Raw genomic sequence first — 14,456 nt, forward strand, 5'->3', positions numbered from 1 at the left:
TGCAAGCTTGGATTCCTTTTATTAGTGAATACAGCTTACCTTTCCCTCATGGGGATATTGCCAGCCTTTTCTAGAAATAACACAGTCTGTCTAGAAAAAAATAGACTGAACATACCTTAATGCAGTTTAGCCTGCAAACTGTTCCCCCAACTGAAGTTTTCCTGTACTCTTCAGCCCTTGTGAGAACAGCAGTGGATCTTAGTTACAAAATGCTAAGATCATCATCCTCCTTGCAGAAATCTTCATCCCTTTTCTGCCAGAGAGTAAATAGTACACACCGGTACCATTTAAAATAACAAACTTTTGCTTGAGAAAATAAAAACTAACATTTTTGTCACCACACTCCCTTTGCCCTTTAAGCAGGCAGAGAGTATGACTGGGGGGTGGAGCTAAGGGAGGAGCTATATGGACAGCTCTGCTGTGGGTGCTCTCTCTGCCACTTCCTGTAGGGAAGGAGAATATCCCATAAGTATGGATGAATCCGTGGACTCGATACATCTTACAAGAGAAACATAATTTATACTTACATGATAAATTCCTTTCTTTCTTGGTGGTGATAATCCATGAAAATCCTTACATGTGAGAAATATGTTTACAAAATGTTATAAGTGTAAGAAGTTTTGCCTCCACAGAGCTATAAATATCCCTCCTACTTCCTCTTCCCTCCCAGTATTATGTATAGCCAAGGATAGGAGGAAAAAGTAAGAAGGATAGTAGTGTAATGAGGTGCAAACTAAAACCGCCATCAACCAGGAAAAATTGGGCGGATTAGTAGACTATCCTGGATCTTATTTTCTTTTGCCCCTCCCACTAGAACACATTTCTGAGAACACCCATACCAAGGCACATGGTCACATAGTCTATAAAAAGCTGGCAGAAAGCTTTATGTATGGTCAGATTTTAATTTTAAAAAATAAATCAAAAACACAAAACCTTATTTTATTAAAACTTTATTTCTCTATATTTTTTGTTTAAGAACACAAGGTACATAAATGTGTTATTTTTGTAAACTGTATCAAAGTGTAATTTACATACTGAAATTGCACATTAAAAATTAAAGGGACATGAAAAACATTTTTTTTCCTTTTATGAGTCAGACATTTCCAATTTGCTTTTTTTTAATCAATTGTGCTTCCTTCTCTTAGTATCCTTTACTGTAGGAGCAGCAATGCACTACTGAGAGCTAGCTTAACACATCAGTAAGCCAAATGACAAGAGGCATATATGTGGAGCCACCCCAATCAGTAGCTAGCTACCAGCCCCTGAGCATACCTAGGTATTATTTTTAATGAAGTATGCCAAGATATCTAAGCAAATTAGATATTAGAAGTCAAATGGAAAATTGTTTGAATATGTTCTATCTGAATCATGAAAGAAAAAGTGTCCATTAAATTAAATTGATGATATAAAATAAATATTGAAAACAATAATATAATGAACATTCAATTTATTATACAAAATGCTAATGACAAGTTCTTCATTGTTTATGCAATGTGGAAATGTCATGATGAAATATCATATTTTCTTGCAGCATCAAGAAAATCATATGTAATTTCAGAGATATCAAATGGCTTGTGAATAATGTCAGAGGATAAGAGAAAGTAGAGAGATCCATCTTTCTCGCGGTTTTGTTTTAGAAAGTCAGCAATAACTTTCCAACGGGTGGCTTCTGTCTCATCCTCCTTCCACTTGGATCCCTGCAGTATAATGGACTCTAGAAGAGGGTATGCAGTGTCATGGTAGACATGAATGAATGCATTTTTCATGAACTCTCTGTCTCTCTAAAGAAAAAAAGGAAAAATTAAAACATAATACAAACAAGTCACTGGGCTCCATTCATGAAGCTTTGGATGCAACTTCAAAGCCCTTGCTATGTGGGTTCGTTCAAACAAGACAATTTATAAAAATCTCTCTGTATTGATCTGACTCAGGTGATTGAAAGTTCTTAACTTCCAGCATCGAATGCCGGATTGCCAGCAGCTAATTTGGTAGGACAGGTTCCCTGCCTAGGAACTTTGCGCGCCCACAGCTTCTTTAAAAGGGCCCACTGTTGCAAAGAGAACAAGTAATGTTAAATATGTAGAGGTACTTATTGTATATGTAAGAGATGATTAACCCAAGTACAAACATCAATTTGTTTTCATAAGGTGGTTAAAAGTCCATGAGTCATTACTCCTGGGAATTCAGCTAATGGTCACTAGGAGGAAGCAAAGACACCCAACACTTCACAAGTGTAATCCCTCTCACCTCTCTATTATAAAAGTCATAATCTTTGACATTCAGGAGGAAGTTGAAGTAGTGAGGTGCTCTAGTTTCTTCATGAACAAAAAAGTGTTCTCAAACCTATGTGAGACCTTTTCTCCCTATCCACATTCCTGAATTTATATAGAGGGTAGTGTCAGAGTACTTAGGCAGTGAATGTAATTCTCCTGCGGGAGTTTATCACTAGCATACCACAAATGTTGCAGGGACTGGTCCTTAGATTCCTTCTGCTGGGTTAGTCTGCCACAGGTGCCTAGGGACTTGTAGCTCAGCCTCCTCCTGTTGGCCCGTTGTTGCATTATTTGTGATATCATCTGCTGTGGCCTGCACAGCACTGGATGGGCTCTCTGATGAAAGTTTCTTTCTGTACCTGAATAAGCACAGCAGAGAGGGTGCTATTCAGGTAAATACATGAGGCACTCACATAGCCCACAGGCTATTAGCAAGCACATACATATTTTGTACATCATAGCCGGGAGACACTTAGATATCACAGTAACAAATACATCTAGTTACCAAGGTATACAGGGAGTGCAGAATTATTAGGCAAGTTGTATTTTTGAGGATTCATTTTATCAATGAACCCAAAAAACTCATTAATATCATAGTTGAATATTTTTGGAAGTAGTTTTTAGTTTGTTTTTAGTTTTAGCTATTTTAGGGGGATATCTGTGTGTGCAGGTGACTATTACTGTGCATAATTATTAGGCAACTTAACAAAAAACAAATATATACCCATTTCAATTATTTATTTTTACCAGTGAAACCAATATAACATCTCAACATTCACAAATATACATTTCTGACATTCAAAAACAAATCAGTGACCAATATAGCCACCTTTACTTGCAAGGACACTCAAAAGCCTGCCATCCATGGATTCTGTCAGTGTTTTGATCTGTTCACCATCAACATTGCGTGCAGCAGCAACCACAGCCTCCCAGACACTGTTCAGAGAGGTGTACTGTTTTCCCTCTTTGTAAATCTCACATTTGATGATGGACCACAGGTTCTCAATGGGGTTCAGATCAGGTGAACAAGGAGGCCATGTCATTAGATTTTCTTCTTTTATACCCTTTCTTGCCAGCCACGCTGTGGAGTACTTGGACGCGTGTGATGGAGCATTGTCCTGCATGAAAATCATGTTTTTCTTGAAGGATGCAGACTTCTTCCTGTACCACTGCTTGAAGAAGGTGTCTTCCAGAAACTGGCAGTAGGACTGGGAGTTGAGCTTGACTCCATCCTCAACCCGAAAAGGCCCCACAAGCTCATCTTTGATGATACCAGCCCAAACCAGTACTCCACCTCCACCTTGCTGGCGTCTGAGTCGGACTGGAGCTCTCTGCCCTTTACCAATCCAGCCACGGGCCTATCCATCTGGCCCATCAAGACTCACTCTCATTTCATCAGTCCATAAAACCTTAGAAAAATCAGTCTTGAGATATTTCTTGGCCCAGTCTTGACGTTTCAGCTTGTGTGTCTTGTTCAGTGGTGGTCGTCTTTCAGCCTTTCTTACCTTGGCCATGTCTCTGAGTATTGCACACCTTGTGCTTTTGGGCACTCCAGTGATGTTGCAGCTCTGAAATATGGCCAAACTGGTGGCAAGTGGCATCTTGGCAGCTGCACGCTTGACTTTTCTCAGTTCATGGGCAGTTATTTTGCGCCTTGGTTTTTCCACACGCTTCTTGCAACCCTGTTGACTATTTTGAATGAAATGCTTGATTGTTCGATGATCACGCTTCAGAAGCTTTGCAATTTTAAGAGTGCTGCATCCCTCTGCAAGATATCTCACTATTTTTGACTTTTCTGAGCCTGTCAAGTCCTTCTTTTGACCCATTTTGCCAAAGGAAAGGAAGTTGCCTAATAATTATGCACACCTGATATAGGGTGTTGATGTCATTAGACCACACCCCTTCTCATTACAGAGATGCATATCACCTAATATGCTTAATTGGTAGTAGGCTTTCGAGCCTATACAGCTTGGAGTAAGACAACATGCATAAAGAGGATGATGTGGTCAAAATACTCATTTGCCTAATAATTCTGCACTCCCTGTATATCAGACTAATCCACCATACACTTTTTTTCCCTCACATATTTATTAATATGTTACGGAAACAAAGTATATTTGTGTAAATTTTACATTTTTTTCTGTGTGACTTTCTAGTCTATCTTTCCAAAAGCTTTGTCCTTGTTGCACAGAGAACTTTGTAGCACAGCGAGGCTCTATAAGCAGAGTCAGTATTTACATTTCTCAGTGAAGTTTTCAGCCACGCTGCAGAGACACGCTCACTTGCTCTAGAAAGTTCTCAATAAGTTAAGGCTTCTTTTAGTGTGCGTAAGTGACTTTTATTTCAAGTATGTTTAGTTACTACGGTTATTTAGGCTATACAGTCATTTAGTCAGTTTGTTTCAAGACAATAGTGTACAGTAGCGCACAATTATTTACATACTACTATTTTTTAAGTAATATGTATTACATTTATTATGTTTTACATAATTTATAAATTTATATTGGTGATCAATTATGTCTGTGTGCGTTGTCTACTATTGAGCTGACTGGATCTGTCCCTTTTTACATTACAAAGTGAATATTTAGAAGAGTGATTCACTAATCACTCACGGCTAGATTAGGAGTTTTGCGGTATGACTGAAAAAGCAGCGTTATGGCTCTTTTTCACTACCGCTCGTATTACGAGTCTTGCAGGTATATCTGTACTGCAAACTTTTCGCAACGTAACTACCGCAGCTTTCAAAAAGTCCTTTTTCAATGGGACTTCCACAGCGCCGGTATTACGAATTAGCCTGTACGGCCAAAAAGTGAGCGGTACAGCCTATACCGTCAAGATCCATACTGTAAACTGAAAGTCAGTAGTTATGGCTTTTATGTTACAAAGCCGTAACATAAAACTCATAACTAAAGTGCTAAAAAGTACACTAACACCCATAAACTACCTATTTACCCCTAAACCGAGGCCCTCCCGCATCACAAACACTAAAATAAAATTATTAGGCCCTAATCTGCCACTCCGGACATCACCGCCACTATAATAAACATATTAACCCCTAAACCGCTGCACTCCCGCATCATAAACACTAGTTAAATATTATTAACCTCTAATCTGCTGTCCCTAACATCGCCGCCACCTATGGGGAAACAAAAATTATGTTTACACCTAACACCCTAGCATAAACCCCGAGTCTAAACACCCCTAATCTGCCGCCCCGACATCTCCGACACCTACATTACACTTATTAAACCCTAATCTGCCACCCCTAACATCGCCGTCACCTACATTACACTTATTAACCCCTAATCTGCTGCCCTCAACGTCGCTGCCACTATACTAAAGTTATTAACCCCTAAACCTAACCCTAAGTGTAACCCTAACATTTACTAACTTTAATATAATTAAAATAAATCTAAATGAAAATTACTATCATTAACTAAATAAAACCTATTTAAAACTAAATACTTACATGTAAAATAAACCCTAAGCTAGCTACAATATAACTAATAGTTACATTGTAGCTAGCTCAGGTTTTATTTTTATTTCACAGGCAAATTTGTATTTATTTTAACTAGGTAGACTAGTTAGTAAATAGTTATTAAACTATTTACTAGCTACCTAGTTAAAATAAATACAAATTTACCTGTAAAATAAAACCTAACCTGAGTTACACTAACACCTAACCTTTTAATTAATTACATGAATTAAATACAATTAACTAAATTACAAAAAAAAAACTAAATTACACAAAAGAAAAAAGAAATGATCAAATATTTAAACTAATTACACCTAATCTAATAGCCCTATCAAAATAAAAAGCCCCCCCCAAAATAAAAAAAAACCCTTAGCCAACAATAAACTACCAATGGCCCTTAAAAGGGCCTTTTGCGGGGCATTAACCCAAAGAAATCAACTTTTTTACCTATAAAAAAAATAATACAAACAACCCCCCAACAGTAAAACCCACCACCCACACAACCAAACCCCCCAAATAAAATCCTATCTAAAAAAACCTAAGCTCCCCATTGCCCTGAAAAGGGCATTTGGATGGGCATTGCCCTTATAAGGGCATTTAGCTCTTTTTCTGCCCAAACCCTAAGCTAAAAATAAAACCCACCCAATAAACCCTTAAAAAAACCTAACACTATTCCCTGAAGATCCACTTACAGTTTTTGAAGGCCGGACATCCATCCTCAACGAAGTCGGGAGAAGTCTTCATCCAAGCGGCAAGAAGTCCTCAACGAAGCCAGAAGAAGTCTTCATCCAAGCGGCAAGAAATGGTCCTCCAGACGGGCAGAAGTCTTCATCCAGACGGCATCTTCTATCTTCATCCTTCCGACACGGAGCGGCTCCATCTTCAAGACATCCGGTGCAGAGCATCCTCTTCTTTCCACGGCTCTTCAAGAATTAATTCTCCTTTAAATGACGTCATCCAAGATGGCGTCCCTTGAATTCAGAATTAAAGGTGAAAACATTCTATTGGCTGATGCAATCAGCCAATAGGATTGAGCTTGCATTCTATTGGCTGTTCCAATCAGCCAATAGAATGCAAGCTCAATCCTATTGGCTGATTGATATGATTTTTTCACCTTTAATTCCGATTGGCTGATAGAATTCTATCAGCCAATCGGAATTCAAGGGACGCCATCTTGGATGACGTCATTTAAAGGAGAATTCACTCTTGAAGAAAGAAGAGGATGCTCCGCACCGGAAGTCTTGAAGATGGAGCCGCTCCACGTCGGAAGGATGAAGATAGAAGATGCCGTCTGGATGAAGGCTTCTACCCGTCTGGAGGACCACTTCTTGCCACTTGGATGAAGACTTCTCCCGGCTTCGTTGAGGACTTCTTGCAGCTTGGATGAAGACTTCTCCCGGCTTCGGTGAGGATGGATGTCCGGTCTTCAAAAACTGTATGTGGATCTTCGGGGGTTAGTTAATTGTATTTAATTAATGTAATTTATTTAATTGTAGTGTAAGGTTAGGTGTTAGTGTAACTCAGGTTAGGTTTTATTTTACAGGTAAATTTGTATTAATTTTAACTAGGAAGCTAGTAAATAGTTAATAACTATTTACTAACTAATCTACCGAGTTAAAATAAATACAAACTTACCTGTGAAATAAAAATAAAACCTAAGCTAGCTACAATGTAACTATTAGTTATATTGTAGCTAGCTTAGGCTTTATTTTACAGGTAAATATTTAGTTTTAAATAGGTATTATTTAGTTAATGATAGTAATTTTGATTTAGATTTATTTTAATTATATTAAAGTTAGTGAATGTTAGGGTTACACTTAGGGTTAGATTTAGGGGTTAATAGCTTTAGTATAGTGGCAGCGACGTTGGGGGCAGAAGATAAGGGGTTAATTAGTGTAATATAGGTGACGGCGATGTTAAGGGTTGGCAGATTAGGGGTTAATAAGTGTAATGTAGGTGTCGGCGATGTCGGGGGCGGCAGATTAGGGGTGTTTAGACTCGGGGTTTATGCTAGGTTGTTAGGTGTAAACATAATTTTTGTTTCCCCATAGGAATCAATGGGGCTGCGCTACGGAGCTTTACACTCCTTTATTGCAGGTGTTAGGCTTTTTTTTTAGCCGGCTCTCCCCATTGATGTCTATGGGGAAATTGTGCACAAGCATGTAAAACCAGCTCAAAGCAGCGCTGGTTTTTGAGTGCGGTATGGAGCTCAATTTTGCTCAACGCTGCAATATTGCCTGCTAACGCCGTGTTTATGAAAACCTGTAATAGCAGCGCTATAGGGAGGTGAGAGGTGGAAATAACTTGCAAGTTAGTACAGAGCCACTCTTACTGCAAAACTCGTAATCTAGCCTTTATTTATTTAAATTAAGTGTGTGTTTTTTACACTGTTTGGATCATTCCATGTATTTTAATCAGCATGCTTCTGTTTTTTCCTCTAAGGTTCCTTGTTTTCTTCCCCATGTGAACTTTTCAAGAAGGTAAGGTAAATTTTGCTCCAGATTGTAACGTTTCTATACTCGTCCAACCCAACGCTGAAGTTGTGGAGGCTAAGCCTCCCCCAAGTGGGTAGAAATACCTATAATCTGAATCACATTGTTTAGCAGATGTCTACTTCTACGGTCTCTCATTCACCATAGACAACAATTCTTTATTTAGGGATTCAGTGGCTGACAGCTTTGATATCTCCTCCAATGTGGATAAGGATCTTGATCAAGATATGTAAGTAGCCTACATGTAGCTTAGGCTTTTTATCTACCTCTTGGCTATTTGCTAAGAGGGATTTTAAATATTTAACATGTCCAAGACCCTACTTCAGCTGTAGAAAAATCAATTATACTTCTGATAAAACTTTAGATGTTTTTCCTACTCCTTCAGAATGTATTTCCTATGAATAGGCCGTGCCAGAATTTTATTTATTTAGTCTTCTGAGTTTTTAAAGATGTTTCCTTTATACGTTTCAATTGTACAGCTTAGGGAATCTATTAAAGTGGATGTCACAGTTACCAATTTAGCCTTTTAATTTACTATTCCCTTTCAGCATAGTTATTTTTTTCAGGGACCTTATGGATAATAAATTTGGACTCTTTCTTTTGAGAGGCCTTTTTTCTACAAGTGGGTTTCCTGTTTTCATCCGATTTGACATTGCTGGGGTAATTGGAGTCTCTTCCCTTTGATGTAAAAATCAGTCTGTTCCAGTTCCTGAAGATTCTGCCGTTTTTCTTTTAAAATCAGAAAATGTATTTTTTAGTAGTGATTTTAGTCATTCATATTAATGCTAAGATATATATTTTACAGTCCACCCAGAAGAGCTCTCAATTCATAGTCTACAGACATGGGGGTCAATTTATTAATGTGCGAGCAGACATGATACGATGTAGCATATCATGTCCGCTGCATATCGATAAATGCTGACAGCATACGCTATCTGCATTAATCATTGCAACAGGATTCTATCAGCCAATCGGAATTAAGGTAGAAAAAATCCTATTGGCTGATGCAATCAGCCAATAGAATTGAGCTTGCATTCTATTGGCTGATTGGAACAGCCAATAGAATGCGAGCTCAATCCTATTGGCTAATCTAATCAGCCAATAGGATTGAAGTTCAATCCTATTGGCTGATCCAATCAGCCAATAGGATTTTTTCTACCTTAATTCCGATTGGCTGATAGAATCCTATCAGCCAATCGGAATTCAAGGGACTCCATCTTGGATGTCATTTAAAGGAACCTTCATTTGTCGGGAGTCGTCGGAAGAAGAGGATGCTCCGCGTCTGCTGGCTTCAAGATGGACCCGCTCCGCTCCGGATGGATGAAGATAGAAGATGCCGCCTGGATGAAGACTTCTGCTCGTCTGGAGGTCCTCTTCTGGCCGGATCGGATGAAGACTTCTGCCCCTCTGGAGGACCACATGTGCCTGGCTGGGTGAAGACGGCTCAAGGTAGGCTGATCTTCAAGGGGGTAGTGTTAGGTTTTATTAAGGGGGGATTGGGTGGGTTTTAGAGTAGGGTTGGGTGTGTGGGTGGCGGGTTTTTAATGTTGAGGGGTATTGTATTTTTTTTTACAGGTAAAAGAGCTGATTACTTTGGGGCAATGCCCCGCAAAAGGCCCTTTTAAGGGCTATTTGTAATTTATTATAGGGTAGGGGATTTTATTATTTTGGGGGGCTTTTTTATTTTGTTTGGGGGATTATATTAGGTGTAATTAGTTTAAAATTTTTGTAATTATTTTTTTATTTTCTGTAATTTAGTGGTTTTTTTTCTTCGTACTTTAGTTTATTTAATTTAATTGTATGTAATTGTAGTTAGTTTACTTTAATTAACTGTTTGCGATGTGGGGGGGGGGGGCTCGGTTTAGGGGTTAATAAGTAGTTTATGGGTGTTAGTGTACTTTGTAGCACTTTAGTTGAGAGTTTTATGTTACGGCATTAGCCCATAAAACTCTTAACTACTGACTTTTAAATGTGGTAGGAGTCTTGACAGGAGAGGGTCAACCGCTCACTTCTTCCAAGACTCGTAATACCGGCGTTAGGCAAATCCCTTTAAAAAGATAGGATACGCAATTTACGTTAGGGGATTTGCAGTAAGCTTGAGACCCGGAAGAAAAGTGAGCGGTACACCTGTACCTGCCAGACTCGTAATACCAGCGGGCGTTAAAAAGCAGCGTTTGTAACTCTCAACGCTGCTTTTTAAGGCTAACGCAAGACTCGTGATCTAGCCGTTTGTAAATAAACGTGTCTATACATAGTTATGAAAATGGCAACATTTATGTTTTTAGGTTGTTTTTAATTAAGTCTCCGTGCAGTGTACCTCTCCATTTGGCGTAATATTACAAATTATAGAGCAAGAATGTCGAAGTGGAGACGTGCTAGTATTGAATAACGATCATGCCTTATGTTATGTTTTGACAGGAGATCAGTGCCTTTATCATTGGTTAAGCAATTTACAGGTCTCTTACACGCCCCCACAGTGTATACGTCAGCGCGTGACTCATGTCGATGACGTCATCACTCCCCGACACTGCGCGTGGGCGATTGCTGCCTAGCGTTTGGAGACTTCACTTGTGGTTATTTAAGGTGACGGTTTACGTAGATTGTTATATAGCTCTGTATCTATCTTTTTGCTGTATCTGGCATTTGATAAAGGGAAAGTAATGTTCTCGAAACGTTATGCTTTTTAATGGATTATGGATTAAATTAAACGTTATATTTTAACATATACCAGTGAGTGCTTTTTTACCGTGGCTATAATTGGATATTTTCCTGAAAGTGCACCCTGGGGGCTGATGGACTTTTGGAATACAGAGTGCCTATTCTATTGACTTTGCTTTATATATATATATATATATATATATATATATATATATATATATATATATAAATAAAAAAATAAATAAATAAATAAATTTAAAAAATGCATATCTGCCAAAAGGGCATTTGTGTATTGAGGAGGAAACATTTCTGCATGGTTTTAAATATAGAATTTCTACAGCATTGTCAAATAATTATAAATACACTGCTGCTAAAAAAATGTGTTTTTATGGATCCCTGGCCCCACCATACAACTACTACCACACTGAAGTTACAATCCGAAATTGCACAAAGAAATAAAAAACATTTGCTAAGTCCTACCTCCTCTGCAAATGAAACTGATCTGCCGTCTGACTCAGGCACACACTGTACAAAAAAAGTGCCAAGTCTGTCTCACACTGTACATAGTGGTTTAGTGCACACTAAGAAATCCTCTCAAATGCTAATACTTTACTCCTTGTAATAACATTTCCCATGCTCAATTAGCACTCTGCTGTAGTACCCACTGGTGGCTGCCAAAATGTAAAAAAACCCTGATGGCGGCCCTGGCAAGTAGGGAGTTAATCAACCCAATCGTATTCGATTGGGTTGATTTGTCCGCTGCCTCAGAGCAGTCTTTAGACCACTGCTTCATAACTTTTGTTTTCGATGAGCCTTCAGCTTGATAAATTGATCCCATGGTCTTTATGGTAGACTTTATTTCTGATTTTTCTCTGTAAGGTTTCATCTATTCTACTATGACTGGAGGAGGTAGGGGTTGCCTTACTCAGGACATAAAATCCAAAGGAAAATAGTAATGTTAATAACCTTTTCTCATTTCTTAGTAAATCTAGGAACCTAAATTATCCATTTTTTTTCACAAACTCTAGATTTTTCCAGATTTGCCTGGAAGTCTAGTGTTATTTGCAATAAGGCCATACAATGTAAGAAGCCCTCTTCCTCTTCTCAAAGGGCCTAGTAGCAGTATGCCCAGAATCTCTGGATTCTAATCATAATTGCCTGTAGTTACAGTCTACATTTCCTTTGAGGACGGTTATTCTGGATTCTTTTCTGAAAGATGCTTTTTCTCTCTCAGTTCTTGAAGAAGAACCTAGTAGGTGTGAGTTCCAGTTTTTGGAATAAGATCATGGATTTTATTCTAATTTGTTCTTTGTTCCCAAGAAAGAGGATACTTTTATGACCTAATTTGGATTTAAAACCTTTAACAGATTTCTCACACTGACCTCTTAAGATGGATTCTGTTTGGTCCATTTTACTCTTGTTCATCATGGTTCTTTTATGGTTACAATAGATTTGAGGTATGCTTTCCTTCATATTCCTATCCTCAATGACCATAACCAGATCCTAAATCTTGTAGCAACTCTTTCTGGGAACTTCTTCGTCTATTATTAGACCCCAGGGTATTCTAGTAGTCACATTTATGCAGAATATTTTTTCCCTTTAGCTGTATTTTAACAATAGTTTCCTGCTGTTTTTCAGAGACAGAGTAGGATAATAATCTCTTTTTTACAAAGTTCTTTCTCCTCAGTTATGAGTTTTATTTCTGAGAGTCTTTGTAGTCTGTAGCATGTGACATTCTCTTACAGATCAATGCAGATCCAGGTTCAAAAAGCTTGTTCATTCTTCCATTATTAGCTCTATGTTTGGAAGTATGAGTGAATGGTTTAATTTTAACCTTCATATTTTTTCCCTTTGCATGTCCCGTATAAGCCTTATCAATTTATCTTGCTAATTCCAAAGTGCAGAGATTACATTCTATTTTCTTAGCAATCCTTTTGGACTCCACTGTAAAACAGTTGCTGTTCTAGTGGTTTATTCACCAATCCAGTCTTATCTGGTCATTCTTTATTCATCCTTCTTAGGCTATAATGTATTCTGATGCCAGTCTCTCAAGTTAGAGTGCAGTCAGGGAGTTGAAGAGAGTGCAAGGAGCTGGTTTCATCAGGAGGCAAGGTTACCAATTAACTCTGTGCAATTTTCTTGGTTCTCAGACTTGGCCTTTTCTCAAATGAGACACTGGTTTCTGTTTTTTCAAGTCAGACAATGTCACTGTTGTGGCATATTTTGATCTTCAAAAGGGAAGCTCTAGTTTGCTTACCAATGAAGGAAGTCAATTGAATTCAACTTGAACTGAGTACTGTACTTTTTCTGCATTTCACATCCCATAAGTTTAACTTTGATTTAGTTTACAATTTCTTCATCTGGGGGAAGTGTTTCTACCAGTTGGTGAATATATGATGTATTTCACATTTAGACCTGATGGTCTATTGTTTAAACCTATTTTTTCCAGATGCTTTGCTCGAGCCAGGGATACCTATTTACAGTTTCTAAGGGATCATGTAGCTATTTGGTATTTCAATTAGCTTTCCTTCATTTGTCTTACCACTTAGAGTCATAGAGGCATATTTAAGAAATGTCTTACGGACCTGATCCAACAGTGCGGATCAGGTCCGCAATATATCGCTGAATGCGGAGAGCAATACGCTCTCCGCATTTAAGATTGCACCAGCAGCTCACAAAAGCTGCTGGTGCAAGGCCGCCCCCTGCAGACTCGCGGCCAATGGTCCGCCAGCAGGGGGTGTTAATCAACCCGATCATACTCGATCGGGTTGAATTGTTGCGATTCCTGTCCGCCTGCTCAGAGCAGGAGGACAGGGTTATGGAGCAGCAGTCTTTGCGACTGCTGCTTCATAACTGCTGTTTCTGGCGAGTCTGAAGACTCGCCAGAAACACGGGCCGTCAAGCTCCTTTCGGAGATTGATGATAGGCCCCATGGTTAGAATCAAGATCTATCTCAAATCAGTACTTCTGATTGCTCCCGCTTGATTACGCAGAATTGGTTGTGCATACCCTACATTGGATGTTCAGGTTTCCTATTTGGCCTTTACCACCGACTCAATATTCTTATTTTTCTTTTATCTTAGTCCTTGCAGTTAAACAGCCCATAGATTTATCTATTGATTCATAAACTAGCTTTTATCTTTTTTTGGCCAATATAGTGGAGATCTTTATTCAGGTAATGCAGCCTGTAACAAGTTAGTTTTTAACCAGTTTTGACATTTCCCTCATTCCCAGTGTGATAAATATGGCTTTTGCCAATATTTCGCAGAATTTTTAAAATTCTTCAATTTTTACAAAATAAATTAGTCAAGGTCTGCAAGTTTCTTATAGGATCTCTGCCATTAAGAACTTTGTTCTAGATCTAGTCACAGAAAATCTAATAGACATTTTCTCTTCCTGAGAACCTTAGTGATTTTATAAGTTTAATAAACTCTTATTTAAACCAATGAATGGTTTAAACATTCTGCTTATTTTCAAAGTGATTGTTTCTTTTGCAATATTTTCACCAGCAGAGTGTCTAGTTTGTTTGCTTTTTCTTGTGAGGCACCTTATCTTATT

At 38.4% G+C, this 14,456-nt stretch overlaps 1 protein-coding gene across 1 annotated transcript in view; it reads right to left on the reverse strand.

Annotated features, from left to right (window-relative positions):
• Positions 1-934: 934 nt before the first annotated feature.
• NPHP1 (nephrocystin 1) overlaps positions 935-14,456 on the reverse strand; it is a 322,800-nt gene continuing 309,278 nt past the window's right edge. Inside the window, exon 23 of the mRNA XM_053711944.1 lies at positions 935-1,781. Coding sequence (XP_053567919.1) covers positions 1,503-1,781 — 279 coding nt within the window. The 3' untranslated portion in view covers positions 935-1,502. The remainder of the gene's footprint in view (positions 1,782-14,456) is intronic.

Source organism: Bombina bombina, chromosome 4 (assembly GCF_027579735.1).
Source record: "Bombina bombina isolate aBomBom1 chromosome 4, aBomBom1.pri, whole genome shotgun sequence".
Lineage (NCBI taxonomy): Eukaryota > Metazoa > Chordata > Amphibia > Anura > Bombinatoridae > Bombina > Bombina bombina.